A 16,597-nucleotide genomic window follows, 5' to 3' on the forward strand; every position below is an offset into this window, starting at 1 on the left:
AATTCTCTAATTAGTCTGGAAACGGGGGACCTAATTCTTGCATTTTGTGAAAACGGGTAAGATTAGCTATAATGTAATTATCTTAATCTTCACTATCGTTACTTTTTGCCCAGCGAAGCGGGTCTTTGCAGCTAGATTCTAGATTACTTAGAAAAACAGTCTTTTATATATAGGTCTATATAAAAAAAAAACTATATTACGTACAAATAAAAACCCAGCGAAGCAGGTCCTTTTAGCTAGTTATATCATAAAAATATAAAGTATAATTACCAAAGAAAGACCTGAAGATGATCTTAGTAATAGATTGAAAGCAATTGTCTGAAAATTAAGTATATTAAAGTTCTTTACTAATGATGTAAAGTTTTTAAGGTGTGTAATTATATATAATGTATTGATATTGCAAAAATGCATCATGGATATTTAGATTCTAGTGGTTTTTTTTTAAGACAATAATAAGAAAAATATGAAATAAGCGTAATTGTTAATCATCATATCCATATAAAGCTATTGCATCCCCAGAATTGAATTAGTAATTGTTAAAGATTGTTTTTTTTTTTTTTTAACAATTACTTTAAAAAATAATTGTTAAAAAAATCCTGTAGCTAGCTTTTTCTTGCAAATTACATTTGTGAATTCTAATAAGTTAATGTGTGTTGTTAATATAACATTGTTCTTAAATTATATGTTTTTAATTGATTACAACCAAATGATCTTTACCAAAATTATTATTGTTTATATATATATATAATGTTTTAACATTTAACTTATACAGGGTGATTCAAAAGTCACAGACATTTTAAAAAATTAATAATTCACAAACTATTTACAGTAAGATAATGTGATTTTCAAGCGGGATTTTTTTTAGGTGTAATAAAAATTTAGTACCAAAATAGTTACATTTCTTGCCATGAATGGCAGTTGATAAGATTACATAATTTGTGAAGTTGTTACTAGAGCTTACACTAAGAACATTTTTATTTTTTTATTCTTATTTTAAGAAATTACAAATGCTTTCAATTTCCTACAGCACCATCTATGACAAGAAATGTAACTATTTTGGTACTAAAATTTTTATTAGACCTAAAAAAATCCCACTTCTTTCTAAGAATTTCTGTAAAAACTGCATCATCTGACTGTATATAGTTTGTGAGTTATTAATTTTTTAAAATTTCTGTGATTTGAATCACCCTGTATATTTTCAAGGTTGAAATGTGTTTTGTTTAGAATTATACTCATTTTATATATTAAGATAAACTTTATGTTATGATGAACATAATTTTATCTTATATTGAATATAAAATATTTGCTATAAAATAAAATTGTTATATATGTTAATAATTAATTAGGACTAAAGTATGAATATTTATTCATCAGATTATATACAGAGGAGGAGGGACGACCAATGAGAGAGGTTACTAGTGTTTTTATGACATCGTCAGGATTAATATCTCCTGCCTGTGAAGGCAGATTACCTGATGCATCAATACCTCCAGAGATGGATTCACCTTTACATACATTAGAAACCAGAATAGATACTTTAGATGGAATATCATGTGGAAACAGGGATAGAATGCTCAAAAAAGAAAAAAGTAAGAAAATTAAAGATTTACATGCAAGGAAAGAAAGCAAAAAAATAAAATTAAAACCATCTAAGAAAGAAAAAGAGAATAAAGGAAATGTTTTATTGAAATCAGAAATGATTGTTAATNCTACAGCACCATCTATGACAAGAAATGTAACTATTTTGGTACTAAAATTTTTATTAGACCTAAAAAAATCCCACTTCTTTCTAAGAATTTCTGTAAAAACTGCATCATCTGACTGTATATAGTTTGTGAGTTATTAATTTTTTAAAATTTCTGTGATTTGAATCACCCTGTATATTTTCAAGGTTGAAATGTGTTTTGTTTAGAATTATACTCATTTTATATATTAAGATAAACTTTATGTTATGATGAACATAATTTTATCTTATATTGAATATAAAATATTTGCTATAAAATAAAATTGTTATATATGTTAATAATTAATTAGGACTAAAGTATGAATATTTATTCATCAGATTATATACAGAGGAGGAGGGACGACCAATGAGAGAGGTTACTAGTGTTTTTATGACATCGTCAGGATTAATATCTCCTGCCTGTGAAGGCAGATTACCTGATGCATCAATACCTCCAGAGATGGATTCACCTTTACATACATTAGAAACCAGAATAGATACTTTAGATGGAATATCATGTGGAAACAGGGATAGAATGCTCAAAAAAGAAAAAAGTAAGAAAATTAAAGATTTACATGCAAGGAAAGAAAGCAAAAAAATAAAATTAAAACCATCTAAGAAAGAAAAAGAGAATAAAGGAAATGTTTTATTGAAATCAGAAAAGATTGTTAATGTGATTGCTGAAATTGATGAAGTAAAGAAAACTATATCAGAAGATATTAGTCAAAAGAAAAAATTATTAAAATGTCAAAAAAATGAGGATGATAAACCATTGAAAGTTAAAAATGATAAATTTAAGCAAAAAGAAGAGAAGAAAAATAAAGAAAGTACAAAATCAATTAAGACAAAAAATAAATTAAAGAACTCTTCTATAAATAAATTTACTTCTATTCCCAAATCTCCAAAATCATTAAAAGTTCCTAAATCACCATCAAGAGCAAAATCACCTGTTGCATCAAAAACATTAAAATCAATCAAATCACCAGTATCAACTTCTTTAAAACCATTAGTTAATACTCCAATAAAAGAAGAACCAGTTCCATTACCATTATCTCATTCTTTTAAAACAGAAGCTGAAGAAAAAGAAAAATTTACACCAGTTTATGATGAACTTGATGAGTCCAGAGAAGAATCTCCAGAACCTAGGTTAGTGATTGATGATTCTGCAGAAGCTCAAGCAAGACAGGAAAAAGAATGTAGAATGGCAGTGCTAGATGAATGTATTGATGCAGTAATTCAGAGAGCAATGGTAGAAAGTGAGAAAAGTGCTAAAGAAAATGATAGGGCAATGAATGAAACAATTGATGAAGTAGTTAGAAATTCAACTGTTAAAAAAACAGAGCCCCGTGATATTTATGACTTTACAGATTCATCAAATAGTTCTCCTCCTCTATCTCCAAAGAATCCAGAAATGGGATCACCTATTATTCGAAATAAAAAAGAAAAGGTGAAAACTCCAGATAATATTTCTGCTTCAACTAATGAAATAGTAAAAAAAGGGAAATCAAAAGATAAAACAAAGAAAAAGCCTGTGTCCAAGTCAAAAGTACCATCTACATTATCTTCACCAAAAACAAACAAAACACCAACACCTGTGCCAATTCAAAGTCCCACTGAAAAAAAAACACCTACATTAACTACACCTGAAAGAAAGGAAATTGTTGAAATAGATGATGATTTTCCAGTTATTTCAACAAGTCCACTCAAATCTACCCCACCTCCTCAGTGCCAACTCCCTCCTCCCGCTCTTTCTCCCTTTTCATCTTCACCTTTTATTTCTGCATCCCCTCACACAGTTAATCCTTTTTCTTCTTATTCCAGTCCATTTACCACTATTCCTGCTCAATTTCCATCTCGTGTGGCTTTCCCTACCCCACCTCTGTTTGTCCCTCATAGGTCAGAAATTCCTACTCCTTTTTTTCCTGCACCTCCATCGCCACAACCATTGAATTTAGCAATGTCAGGACCAAATGTTCCGGTAAAAAATTCAGATAAGAAGTCTCTGCAAGTTGGAAAATCAAATAAACAATTAGATGACAGTATAGAAGAATTGAATCCACCCAAGAAATTAAAATTAGAGGATGGAAATGAAAAGGTAAGTTTGATAAAGAAATAAATTTTTATCACTAATTATTATAAATTCCTTTGTTTTTTTTATTTTTCTTACAGCATTAGATAAGAAAAAATAATGTAAAAAATAAAAGCATTTTTCTTCTCTAAGGGCTCAATCATATTGAGTGAGTTTAGTAATCACTCACTGATACATTTACTTGCTGCTATTAAACTCACTCAATGTAATTACTTGAGCTAGTAAACATGATTTATCTGAGTGAGTAAAGTTGAAGATCAGATTACTTTTGTTGCTCTACACTTGTGAGTTTATTCTTTGACTAGGAAACTTGCTATGCTATCAGAAGGGCTACCATCTGCGTGGAAATACTTAGTTAAAAAGTTTTTTAAGAGCTCACAACTTATGTCTTGATTTTTATTTTTGCATTTTTCGTACTATATTATTACATGATATATAATATTATATCTATTGGTTGTTTTATTTTATTTTTATCTAAATATATAAAATTGCTTGTCCTGACTGACTCACTCACTGACTGATTCATCATCGCCCAGAGCAAACCACTTAACCTAGAGAGGTGAAATTTGGTAGACAGTTAGGGTACATCATGGAAATGCACACTAAGAAGGGATTTTTCGAAATTCCCCCGTGGGGGGAGAGGGAGAGGATTAAGGCTTAACCGGAAAAACGGCTTCTACTGTACTATTTTAGATGCAATTTTTTGTTTTTATCTGCGTTTTAGTAGGGTATGCCACGGCAATGCACACTAAGAAGGAATTTTTCGAAATTTCCCCGTGGAGAGGGAGAGGATTAAGGCTTAACCGGAAGAACGGCTTCTACTGTACTATTTTAGATGCGATTTTTTGTTTTTATCTACGTTTAGTCTTCATTGAGTACTTAGGTGTATTAAATTGATAACATTTCAGACATTGTTATAAATATTTTTATCTATTTCGATTTTAAAAATGTTTGAACCGTTTTAAATTTGAATTTGTTATTGCATATTGGTTCAAGTATAGAATGATTGTAAACGTTCCAGAAAATTGATCAAATTGAAAATAGTTCGTTTGATTCTCGGCAATTCTCTTCAGCGGTAGGTGTTATATAGACCTAACAATTACTATGGTTATTGAAATATTGAATGTAAATGGGGTTTGCTTGCAAAACATCCGCGGACGAAGTCGCAGGTAACAGCTAGTGTATATATATATTTATATTTTGTTATAATTTTTCTGTTAATTTTGTATTTGTATTCAAATTTATATATTCTATTTTTGGAACATTGTTATTTTTTTTCTCAATTAACCTGAGGATGGCCAATTGATTTGACTGAAACCATTAGTTACATTTTAATAAATTTTTCTCATCAACTTAAAGTGTTGTGGTGTAATTTTACATATCAACAAGTTAGCAGCTAACAATACAGGAAGAACATTAGTGTTGCTGACAGAAAAATTAGTTACAATCAGAGATTTTCTTTTTCTTTGGTTTCTATAGTTTAGGCTAAAATTTGAAAATATATAAAATAATTATTTCTGCTAACAATGTCACTACTTTTGGATTAATTTTACATTATCATCATTACATTGGTCAAACAGACTAAAAATCATTGTGTAGTGGATTATGCCATTGCTGACAACACTGCAGCACTATATACCTTACTGTTACCAAGTAATAAATGAATTGGAAGTGAATTTACTAGCCCAGTGCAATTGGTACTTAATGTGTGTGTAAACTGTGTTTGCATACTTGCAAGTAGCTAGTAATTTCACTTAATATAAGCCGAGTTACCTCTAAACTATGCATTTTCATTGTTTTAAATTTTTCTTAATAAAATATCTCTGAAAAAATTATTTTATGAATTTGATGTTGAAACTGTGAGCTGATCTATGTTAAAAAATAATAATAATTTGTATTGTCGTACTCATCAGATCAAAAGCCCGGATAATATTCTAATAGGCATTATTTAAACAAAGGGTTTGAAGTGCCAGGTTCAAACCTGGCACTTCAAACCCTTTGTTTATGTGGTGTTTATATAGTTTGTTTATTGCCCACACACAAAGTTTAAACCTTTGTTTACACTTGGTATATACACAAAGTGTAAACCTTTGTTTACACTTTGTGTATATACCACTTTGTGTATATTTTTTATTTTATTGCCAACACAAAGTGTAAACCTTTGTTTACACTTTGTGTTGGCAATAAAATAAAAAATTAAATCAAAAACCTGAAATAATTATTATTATTATTATACAAATACTTTATTGTAATAAGAAAAGTCTTGTTACAGGGGGGTTGGCTTTAGAAAATTACAAGAATACAATTAATATTCATTTAAACATGTTTTAAGTATCCTATTACATAAAACTTAATAAACATAGTATACCAATCATGCAATCTACACTATCATATTTCAAAATCTTTAAAATATGAACAAAAAATTATAAATATTATACATCTTACACAACAGAATTATTTCTAGATTGGTTCTGAAATTTTCCTATTAATTTAAATCATAAGTTTCTTTTAATTTAGATTTACATTGCGCTTCAACAATCTTTGTACACTCAGTGAAAAAATAATATATATTTTATAAAAATGGTTATAAATATCAAGATGAACTTGCCTACCCGCTGGCGGTAGAAGATTAATAAAATTAATGGTAATTATATCCATTCCAAGATCTGTATTAATATTTAAATTTACGAATAAATAAATCCAGTTCTTCAGAAGACTTGATATCATTGATATTGATAGACAATTATCTGATACTTCGGTATAACACAATCAATATGATACAATTCTTTCAATCCAAAGAACGAACTAACAGAAAATTGGTCTGATAAATCACAATATAATACCTGAATCTCCAAACATAAATCCACTAGAAATACTAAACATATAAACAAATCGATAATAGAGCTTCCCGAAGTGAATACATAATAAATTCAGAAGGCAAGACCTTTTCAATTCTGCCATTAAACATATATAATTGAGCTTGAGTCGTTAATTTTAGAAAGTTACAATCCATTTTAGTCTGTTTAACATCTTTGGCTTTACGAATGTTTTAATTTATAACGTTAGGTCCTTTATATAGCAAAATCATGAACTGTACAATATAGCATTTAAATCTCCAGTTATAACAACAAAAAGAATAGAGCTTCTCAAAATTTCGTATGTACGAAAAACTTCAAATAGTATTTGCTGTTGTTCGAGAAGTACATTTACCATAATTTTAACCAAAATTTTATGTCAGGTTATTTATTTCTAATTTATTAATCAATAAATAAACAATAATGTAATTATTTCTTTTTTAGGTATATATAATTTCTTCCATTTTTCAAAATGGGAGACTTTTTAATTGTACGCAATATCGTGTAAACTTTCATTTATTATTTGCAGCAGACAAAGGACTTGAAATTTGAGTCTCCACAAAGCGTAAGTCTTGGATAGGTGTATTTAAATTAATAATATGTCATTGCAGAGTATTCTCAGAAGTAGAAAACGGGGTAAAAGAATCCGAGTATACCAGCTCCTCCAACACATAGCTATACGTCAAAGAATAATTGCCCAACAGAATAGAATCACCTCGGAGTTTAGGATATTTACCTGCTTTCTTTAACTCGCTTAAAAAAGGAATTAATTGTTTTCGTCTTAATCTAGATCTTTTAGTGAGGTCCTGTGAAATTTGAGTTTCTTTCCATAGATTCGATAGATTTTGTTGTTTCATTTTTATAAAACTCGAATAAATATAATCTCTTATTTGAGAATTTTTAATAATTAATTTAATTGTTGGATACTGTGATTTAGTTATTGGAATAATCGCTATTAGATCATCCATTGTAACTTCATGTAATTCAAATGATTCTTTAATAAGATTAAACACTTCTAACTTGGTAGGACTGGTTTTACTAGGATATCTATAAAACATTATATTATTACGATGTTGCACATTAACCATATTGTCCATTCGATAGTGCATACTTTCATTTTCTATTTTCAAATTAACAATTTGTTGTTCAAGATTAATTATTTGGCTATTAATTTTCTGATTCTGATCCTTAGTTTCTTGAATACTATTACGAATCTGGTCCAAATCTTCTTTAATAATAGTCATTTGATTTAAAATTCTCGTGTTAGAAACATTAATTAATTCGGAAATTTTATTCCATAGTGTCAAACCCGACATATCAGATGAATTTTCCAATTTTCCTGGTGAAGATAAAAAATCAAATGGCTCACCTGATATTTGTGAACTTAGAAGTGATGTTTCAGGGTTCAAACCTGCATTTGCAGAGAGTGGTTCAGGAGAAGTTCTTTCTACGTGTTCATTACAATCTGTGATTAACATAATATTAGTGGTCGAAGCAGTTTCCTTTCTACTAATTGATTTTGCCTTTTGACGTGGTGGTCTTCCTCTTTTAGTTGGCGAACGTTGCATATTAATTATATTGATAAATTTTCCAGTACTTATAATGGTTCCATACAGCACAAACAAAAAATTTAACGTAAAATTATTTGTCAGGATACGTTCTTTACCTGTGATTGAAGTGAGTAATAAAACGTGCCAGCAGCTTCGGCAGACAGAAGCGCCCCCCCCAAAACCTGAAATAATTACTATATATAATGTAAAAAAAATCTATTTATTAGTAAAAGCCTGAATATGTACAATAATGAAATAATGTTGGAGAAAAAAATGTGCAAAATATAATAAAGATGATTTATCAAAAATCCAAAAAGTAAATATATACAAAAACTTTCCTGACAATTGGGGACTTACAAATTAAACTATAACTATATTCACAAAACTGACAATCAAAATATGAAAAGATATTGAAAAATCACAATGAATTTTACAAATTTGTCTAACTGTAACCAAGAAACTATGTAGTCACTGGAACTGGAAAGCCTTTTGTCAATCTAGCTTGAGCCTTAGCACCACCTTGTTCAATCCTTCATTTCACCTCTATCTTATAGTGTGGTTGGGGTGACATTACATGCATATGCCCACTTGACCCTATTTACATACTTAATCATTAACCTATCATTCATTCCAGCAATCTCTTGTTAATTCATGTCATCGCCATTACAAGTAATTTTATACATTTTTTATTGTTAACCAAACATTCCAACACAACTGATTTTATTCATTTTGCTATTCATTTCTTTTTAAAATTCTCAAAATTCCTTAATATCTCCATTTTATTTTGCAAGAGAGAAATGCTGATGTCAATCTTTCAATTTTTTGATACTGTCCACTTAACAGAGATTTTGAAGAATAGAAAACAGGAAATTTTTGTCCATTGTCCACAGAAGGAAGTAGCCTCTTAATTAGAATAAAAATGCATTAATAATCTTATTATTATGCTGGTACTGGATACTTTGGTTAAGTACAAGTTTCTGCTAAATCCAGTGTTAATAAAACCCATATTTTACTGCATATCAATTTTTACTTAATAATTCCAAAAAAAATAATAATAATTGAGAACAGTTTTTCATTCATTTTTCTTTCTTAAGTTTAGAATTTTAAAGTTGTTGGACTGAAATTAAGATATACATAAGTTATAACCATTATGTTTAGTTCACTCTACTAAATTTTAGTGTTAACTAACATTTATTTTTTATTGTAAATGAAATGTTATATTTATTCTTTGCAGAAACTAATTGAGTTTCTTAAGTTTATTTGTTATTGAGTTAATCTTTTTTAAAAATAAGAAATCTATAAATATCTGATATTTTATAATTTATATACATATATTAAATTTTTAAATCTAATATTAATTTTTAAATTATATTTGCACTTTATAATGAACAAATTTGATTGATTAAATCTTATTTAAGGAAAATCATTAATCATAAACATTTTTGGTAATAAAATGAAATTTATATGTCATTTAATATTTAGATTAAAGAGAAAAAAGAAAAGGAACAGAAGAAAGAGAAAAAGGAAAAGGTAGATAAAAAGGACAAATCCAAGAAGAAAGGAAAAGAGAAATTAAAGGAGAAAGCTAAACCTAAAGATAAAATTGAGAAGGGGAAATCAGATAAGAAGAATAAACTTAAAAATGAAAAAGAAAAGAAAAAAACAAAGGAGAAGGAAGAAAAGGTATTCTGAATTTAATCTTTAAGTAAATGTAATGAAGAAATTGTTAACAATTAGGTTTATATTGATTCAAAAATATAATTCTCTACTATATACCTATTTGCATTCATTTATCTGTAAATGAATGCAAATAAGTTTAAACATAATGAAATTTAATTTTTAAATATTTTGATATAAATCATAAATATTTAAAAAGACATAGAGGTAAAAAATATATATATATATATTTGTATCTTATTTTTATTAGCAACCAAAAGATGATAATAGCATTCCGAAAATTACTTTTAAATTGGGTGGAAATTCTGCAACTTCAACCAAAATGTATGTATTTGTTGAATTATAATTTACACAAAAAATATATTTTAAATAATTTGGCTTTTTATTATACATTATTATGTAACTTAAGCCTTGTATAGAATGATTGCCTTTATAGTGCTTGTTTATTATATCTTAATTACTCTAATATTTTATCTTTGATGAATAAGATTTTCATTATTTTATTTCCCAAAAACTAATTTATTTTTTGCCTGTATTTATATCATTAGGTATTTTATATTGCATGGTTCTACCATAGTCTGCTATTAATACTTTCCATTTTTCTCTAATTTAAACCTTGCTGTTTACTTTGTAATAAAGTGAATGAAAAACCTGAAATTAATTAATTATTAAATAACAGCATTTATTAAAATATATTTTAAAATTATGATTTGCCTGACAAGAAAAAATAAAATAATAATTATAATTTAATGAATTTAATTCTAATATTTCTAATAGCTTCAAAGTCTGAAATAAATTAATAAAAGCAAAAGTATCTAGCTTATTATAAAATTTTTTAAAATCGTTAATTGTTTATTTTGAACCTGCATTTTCAGAATATAACTCAAATGTTGTTGGAATGAATTGCATAAAAGTTTTAATCCTAAGGAATGTTTAATGAAAATGCATGAGAACTCTGCTCTTGTTTCTCTCATTTCCCCCTTTTCTAATTCATTTTCATATGTGGATTCTGCATGACAAGATTTATTATGTTGTTCTGCCCATTTATTTCAATTTACTTTAATGATATAGAATTCATTTAACACCATGAATCTGTCATTTCAGTAAATTAAAATAGATTCATTTTTAATACATTTGATAATTTTCATAAAACTTGGTTTACATTTTATTTTTGTAATAGCAGAAATGTGCATTTCTTATTTTATTTGTTGTCTATTTTTTTTTTAATTTATGCCAAAAATATTATAAATTTATTATAACATTTAAAGAAATATAAAGCATGAATATTCATAAAGTAAAATAATTTTTTAAATGAATTTGAATATGCATTTCAAATAGCCTTAACAAAATATTTATATTTTCAAAAATATATTAATAATCAGGATTGAAAATTCAATAACTAAAAATTGTTGATATTCTCCTAGTATTTTTTAATTTTAATTTTATTTTCAAAATATTGTTAATTTAATATTTTTATAGACTGTTTCATAATTGAGTTTTAATCTCTTCAGTTTAAGAGTTTTTTTTTCTGTTCCCCTCTTCATGAATTAAAGCTTTAGACAGCAAGAAAATTTAATAGATAATGATATTTTTTGAATTAAATTTCTTATTGTCAAACTTTGTGTAAGTAAAAAAGATACAATAAATTTAAAGATGTTATTCCTAAATATGTAAATCTAATCTAAACTAGTGAAATGTAGAGAAACTAATAACAAATAGACAAATAGGTTTTCAAAAGAAACTTTCTACAGAATAAAGAATCAAATATATGTTTTGGAAATTCATTTTGGATTTTCTGATCTATATTGTGTATATTTAAATAAATCATATATTACAGACTGAATGTGAATTATGATGCTTAGGCCACTTTCACACAATCTGGGTATCTTCTGGATTACTAAACCCCTTGGACATTGAATGTCACCCAGATGAGTAAAAGTGCATAGTGAGGTATGAAACTTTTCACACCACACAGAAATGGTGAAATCTCCATCCAGACAACAAAGCTACAATTGATTTCTTCACTAGCAGTTTGTGAGCCCAGCAAGAACATTTGTCCATGTTGCAACCTAGTGTAACACTGGAGAAAATGCATGTCTTCACACGATCAAATGATTGCCCTGACACCTTTGATTAGCTTCTTTTTCACAGAACTTTTTCTCAGCTCTCCAGGCAGTACAGTAGAAAATCAAAGTCACAAAATGTTTTGTAGTTTTTTAATCTGTTTACAGTAGAAAATCAAAGTCACAAAATGTTTTGTAGTTTTTTTAATCTTTTGTAATAGCTCATGTGGATGATACAAATTTTTTAAGTTTAGTGGAGAAACATTTGGAGATGAAGACTAATCAGTGGAATAATACAAGGACAGGAATAAAACCAGGAAAGCATGAAAAAACATTTGTGTAGACTTGAAGGAGGATTTTGAATGCAGCAGAAATAAAATTTTATAACAAGGGAAGGACAAGGAGACAATAATTTTCAGTGTGGGGAGAAACCAGGATTTCAGCCAGATGTTATCTGAAAACAACATATGTGCACTGCCTATCCAGGTATTTACCTGAATGGACAAACACCCAAATCATGTGAAAGCAGTTTTAATTGATAATTGGATGTAAATAACAGATATAGTGTATAGGAATGTTTTTGTTTGAGCAACTAAACTTTTTCCTCGATTAATGTAGATAATTCTGATAGATATTGGAAAAGATTTGGTGTTGAACTTTATACATTCTAGAACTAATCTGGACTTTGTAAAATAAAGATTGGATTTCCTATATATCATTTTAAAAAACGAGCTTATGCTTTAGTCTTGTGTTATCCACAAGACTAAAGCATCAACTTGAAGGAGACTAAAAAGCTATGCCAATGGATGATTTCATTTCTAAAAGAAGTTAGATAATATTAGGCATACATACATTAATGCAGATAAAGAAGAATTCATATTTTCAGTGTTAAAAGCAGAAAACTGATTTCTTCTTCATCTGCATTGGTACATGTGATGTGAAGTACAGTACATCTCATCCATTTTTATTTTAGTATAAATTATATCTGACAAAAACCCAATTATAATATAGGATAATAAATCCATAATCATTTAATTTCAGATGACTTTTTAATAGATAAACACAAATAAAAATCATAATTTTTTTATCAAAATAAATTTTTAACAAGAAAAATTGTCAGTTCTGCCAGTAGAATAGTTACATTCTATTTTGTTATCCTATTAATGGAATTTATGATGATAATAGAAACTTCTGAAAACATTTTTTTTTATTAAAAATTATGATATGTTACAATTTTTATTTAAATTCAAAAAATTAACATGAATAATTAATTAATATGTATGTATATATATATATATATATATATATACATACATATTAATTAATTATTCATGTTAATTTTTTGAATTTAAATAAAAATTGTAACATATCATAATTTTTAATAAAAAAAAATGTTTTCAGANCTATACATATATATAATTTAATTTATTATGACCATCTGCAAAAGTTTATGCAAATCAGCTATGATGGTGCACTATTGTCCAGAGGACGAGATTGGTATAAAAAAGGAAAAATGGATTGCTGGATGATTGTACAGACAGTTGTAGGGAATTGCATGTGAAGGTATGGGTAAAAGACCTGATTTAACAGACTTTGAACATGGAATGATTGTGGGTACTAGAAACAGTGGAGTGAGTATCAGCAAAACTGCTTTGCATATGAAGTGTTTGAGAATGGCTGTTGTTTATATGTACAAAGAGTGGACTACCAAAGAAAAAGCGGGCCTTAACATAAGGCATGTGTAAAACATTTGAATGCTCAAATCAATTGAGCATTTGTGAAATGAGGTTGAAAGGAACATCAGGCAGTTGGATTCAGAACCATCCATTCTTAAAGAATTGGAAAATGCAGTTTATCAGATATGGTATCAGATTTCTCAAACCACTTGCCAATATCTCATAAGAGTTCATGCAAAAAAAGAACTGCAGCAGTATTGCAAGCAAAAAGTGACCCTACAATGTACTAAGTAGATGGTCATAATAAATTGGCCAATCTGCATATATATATATTAAAAACTTCACTTATATAAAGTGAAGATTTTGTTTTTCTTTAGTGAGTAAAATGGGTGATCTCTGTTGAACTTGATCTTAACAATTATATATATGCCTGTGATAATTTATTCAACCTAGATGAACCTAAATCTCTATAGACTTTTAAATACATTTATTTAATATATACAAAAAAGACAAAAAATGAAAACAACATAAATAAAAAAAAACTGATAGTTCCAACAATGTAAGATAGGAGAAATTCATTTTAATTGTTAGAGATCCAACCTTCATGGTCCACTCTAACTTCAGTGCTGGCTGGAATGGTGTTTTACTTTTTCTTTTCTCTTTTTCTTCTGCCTCTTTTCTGCCCTAAAACTCTATTCTCACTCATGTTTTCCATCTCCTTCATGTTTCCTCTTGTACCCTGTTAGCTTCTAAGGAAACAGGTTATACTTCTATCTTCATGACTTGGGAGGGGAGATAATACTGCCATATGGACCAGATCTTTTTGAGAAGCACCACTAGTAACTATTACCAAGGCAGCAAATAAACTACTAAAAATTAAGTGATAAGCTCTGACAATATAGAAAACTTTAATTAAACAGTATTTGTGATAAAAATTGAAATCAAATATAAGAATAATCCATGTTTAAAATTATATTGCAGAAATGAATCACTATAGATTGTAATCATCTGATGGGTGTTGCAGTAATTTTTTATGAATTTTGAGACTATTAAAATGTTCTCAGCAATAATTCCAAACATTGTTAAAATACTTTATTCTTTGTTTGTGAGTATGATCTGATATTTTGTTATTTAAATGAAGATCTCAGTTCTCACTATGCATTTTCTATAAAGTAATTTAAGAAAATGGAAAGTATTATAAGTAATTTCTTTGAAAGAGAAACTTATATTCACATATCACAGACATTTATAAAATGTGTAGTCAATGATATTACTAAATTGGAATAAATAATTTAAAAATCTGTTTCTAGCGTAAATCTGATTTTGATTGGCTATCACTTCAGTATCATAAAAATAATGATTTTTAGAACAAAGTTTCTAGTTTATTGTTTCAAATATTAGTCTAAAAATCTTATATTTTGTACATAATTACAGTTAACTGGCTCATTTTGATAACCAGTAAACTGAATGGCTGCAACATTTACATCACCCAACTACACCTTAAATTGCTGAGAACATTTATTTAAACATAACTAACATTTTCGGACTATCAAATTTTAAGTCAGTTATCTGTCAAATTCAAAATTTTTGTTAATATATCTTGAGTTGATATTTCTAATTTAGTAAAAGTGCTTGATATTAGCATTGACATTTCACATCTTAAAATGAAACATTAGAATCAAAATATGAAGTATCTTATTGAAACATAAATTGTTAACATAATAAAGTAGCATTATAAAAATCAAATTAGCCACAGCAGTTAATTTAAGTAAGTAACCAATATACCTCTAATAGTAGGGTAAGGTTGGAGAAACATTAATATTTTCAGTTGAATTAACAAGCTATCTTCAGTCATGAACAGAATCTCATATCTATTCATATTCCTCTAATGGAATCCACTGTTGAAATGTATTGGTACTTTATTAATCAATACATTTCAACAGTGAATATGTGTAGTATATTGATACATTACACATATTCTTTTACTAGTCTTATTTAGAAAAAGAAGAAAAATGCACTTGATTGTATAATTTGAAAAATAAACTAAAAATAATTGCAACAAAATGAATAACAAGTATCAGTAGTTATATTATATATATAATTTAATTTATTATGACCATCTGCAAAAGTTTATGCAAATCAGCTATGATGGTGCACTATTGTCCAGAGGACGAGATTGGTATAAAAAAGGAAAAATGGATTGCTGGATGATTGTACAGACAGTTGTAGGGAATTGCATGTGAAGGTATGGGTAAAAGACCTGATTTAACAGACTTTGAACATGGAATGATTGTGGGTACTAGAAACAGTGGAGTGAGTATCAGCAAAACTGCTTTGCATATGAAGTGTTTGAGAATGGCTGTTGTTTATATGTACAAAGAGTGGACTACCAAAGAAAAAGCGGGCCTTAACATAAGGCATGTGTAAAACATTTGAATGCTCAAATCAATTGAGCATTTGTGAAATGAGGTTGAAAGGAACATCAGGCAGTTGGATTCAGAACCATCCATTCTTAAAGAATTGGAAAATGCAGTTTATCAGATATGGTATCAGATTTCTCAAACCACTTGCCAATATCTCATAAGAGTTCATGCAAAAAAAGAACTGCAGCAGTATTGCAAGCAAAAAGTGACCCTACAATGTACTAAGTAGATGGTCATAATAAATTGGCCAATCTGCATATATATATATTAAAAACTTCACTTATATAAAGTGAAGATTTTGTTTTTCTTTAGTGAGTAAAATGGGTGATCTCTGTTGAACTTGATCTTAACAATTATATATATGCCTGNTATAACAAATTTGAATAATAAATAAAAAAAATTACTTTTAAATATTAATTTTGGAGATTATCAACATTTAATCTTATGTACAAACATTCTAAAATCTTTACAAAAACTAACATTGGATTGATATAATTTGATGGAATGTAATTTATGGAAATTGGTTTTCTTGCAATAAGAA

At 27.7% G+C, this 16,597-nt stretch overlaps 1 protein-coding gene across 1 annotated transcript in view; it reads left to right on the forward strand.

The window, feature by feature from the left end:
- The first annotated feature begins 1,894 nt into the window (after positions 1-1,894).
- LOC111630196 (transcription initiation factor TFIID subunit 3-like) overlaps positions 1,895-16,597 on the forward strand; it is a 94,787-nt gene continuing 80,084 nt past the window's right edge. The window contains exons 1-3 of the mRNA XM_023374258.1: positions 1,895-3,818; positions 9,700-9,900; positions 10,145-10,218. Of these exons, the coding sequence (XP_023230026.1) occupies positions 2,091-3,818; positions 9,700-9,900; positions 10,145-10,218 (2,003 nt within the window). The 5' untranslated portion in view covers positions 1,895-2,090. The remainder of the gene's footprint in view (positions 3,819-9,699; positions 9,901-10,144; positions 10,219-16,597) is intronic.

Source organism: Centruroides sculpturatus, unplaced genomic scaffold (genome assembly GCF_000671375.1).
Source record: "Centruroides sculpturatus isolate CEXI.00-Female unplaced genomic scaffold, Cexi_2.0 scaffold613, whole genome shotgun sequence".
Classification (NCBI taxonomy): Eukaryota; Metazoa; Arthropoda; class Arachnida; order Scorpiones; family Buthidae; genus Centruroides; species Centruroides sculpturatus.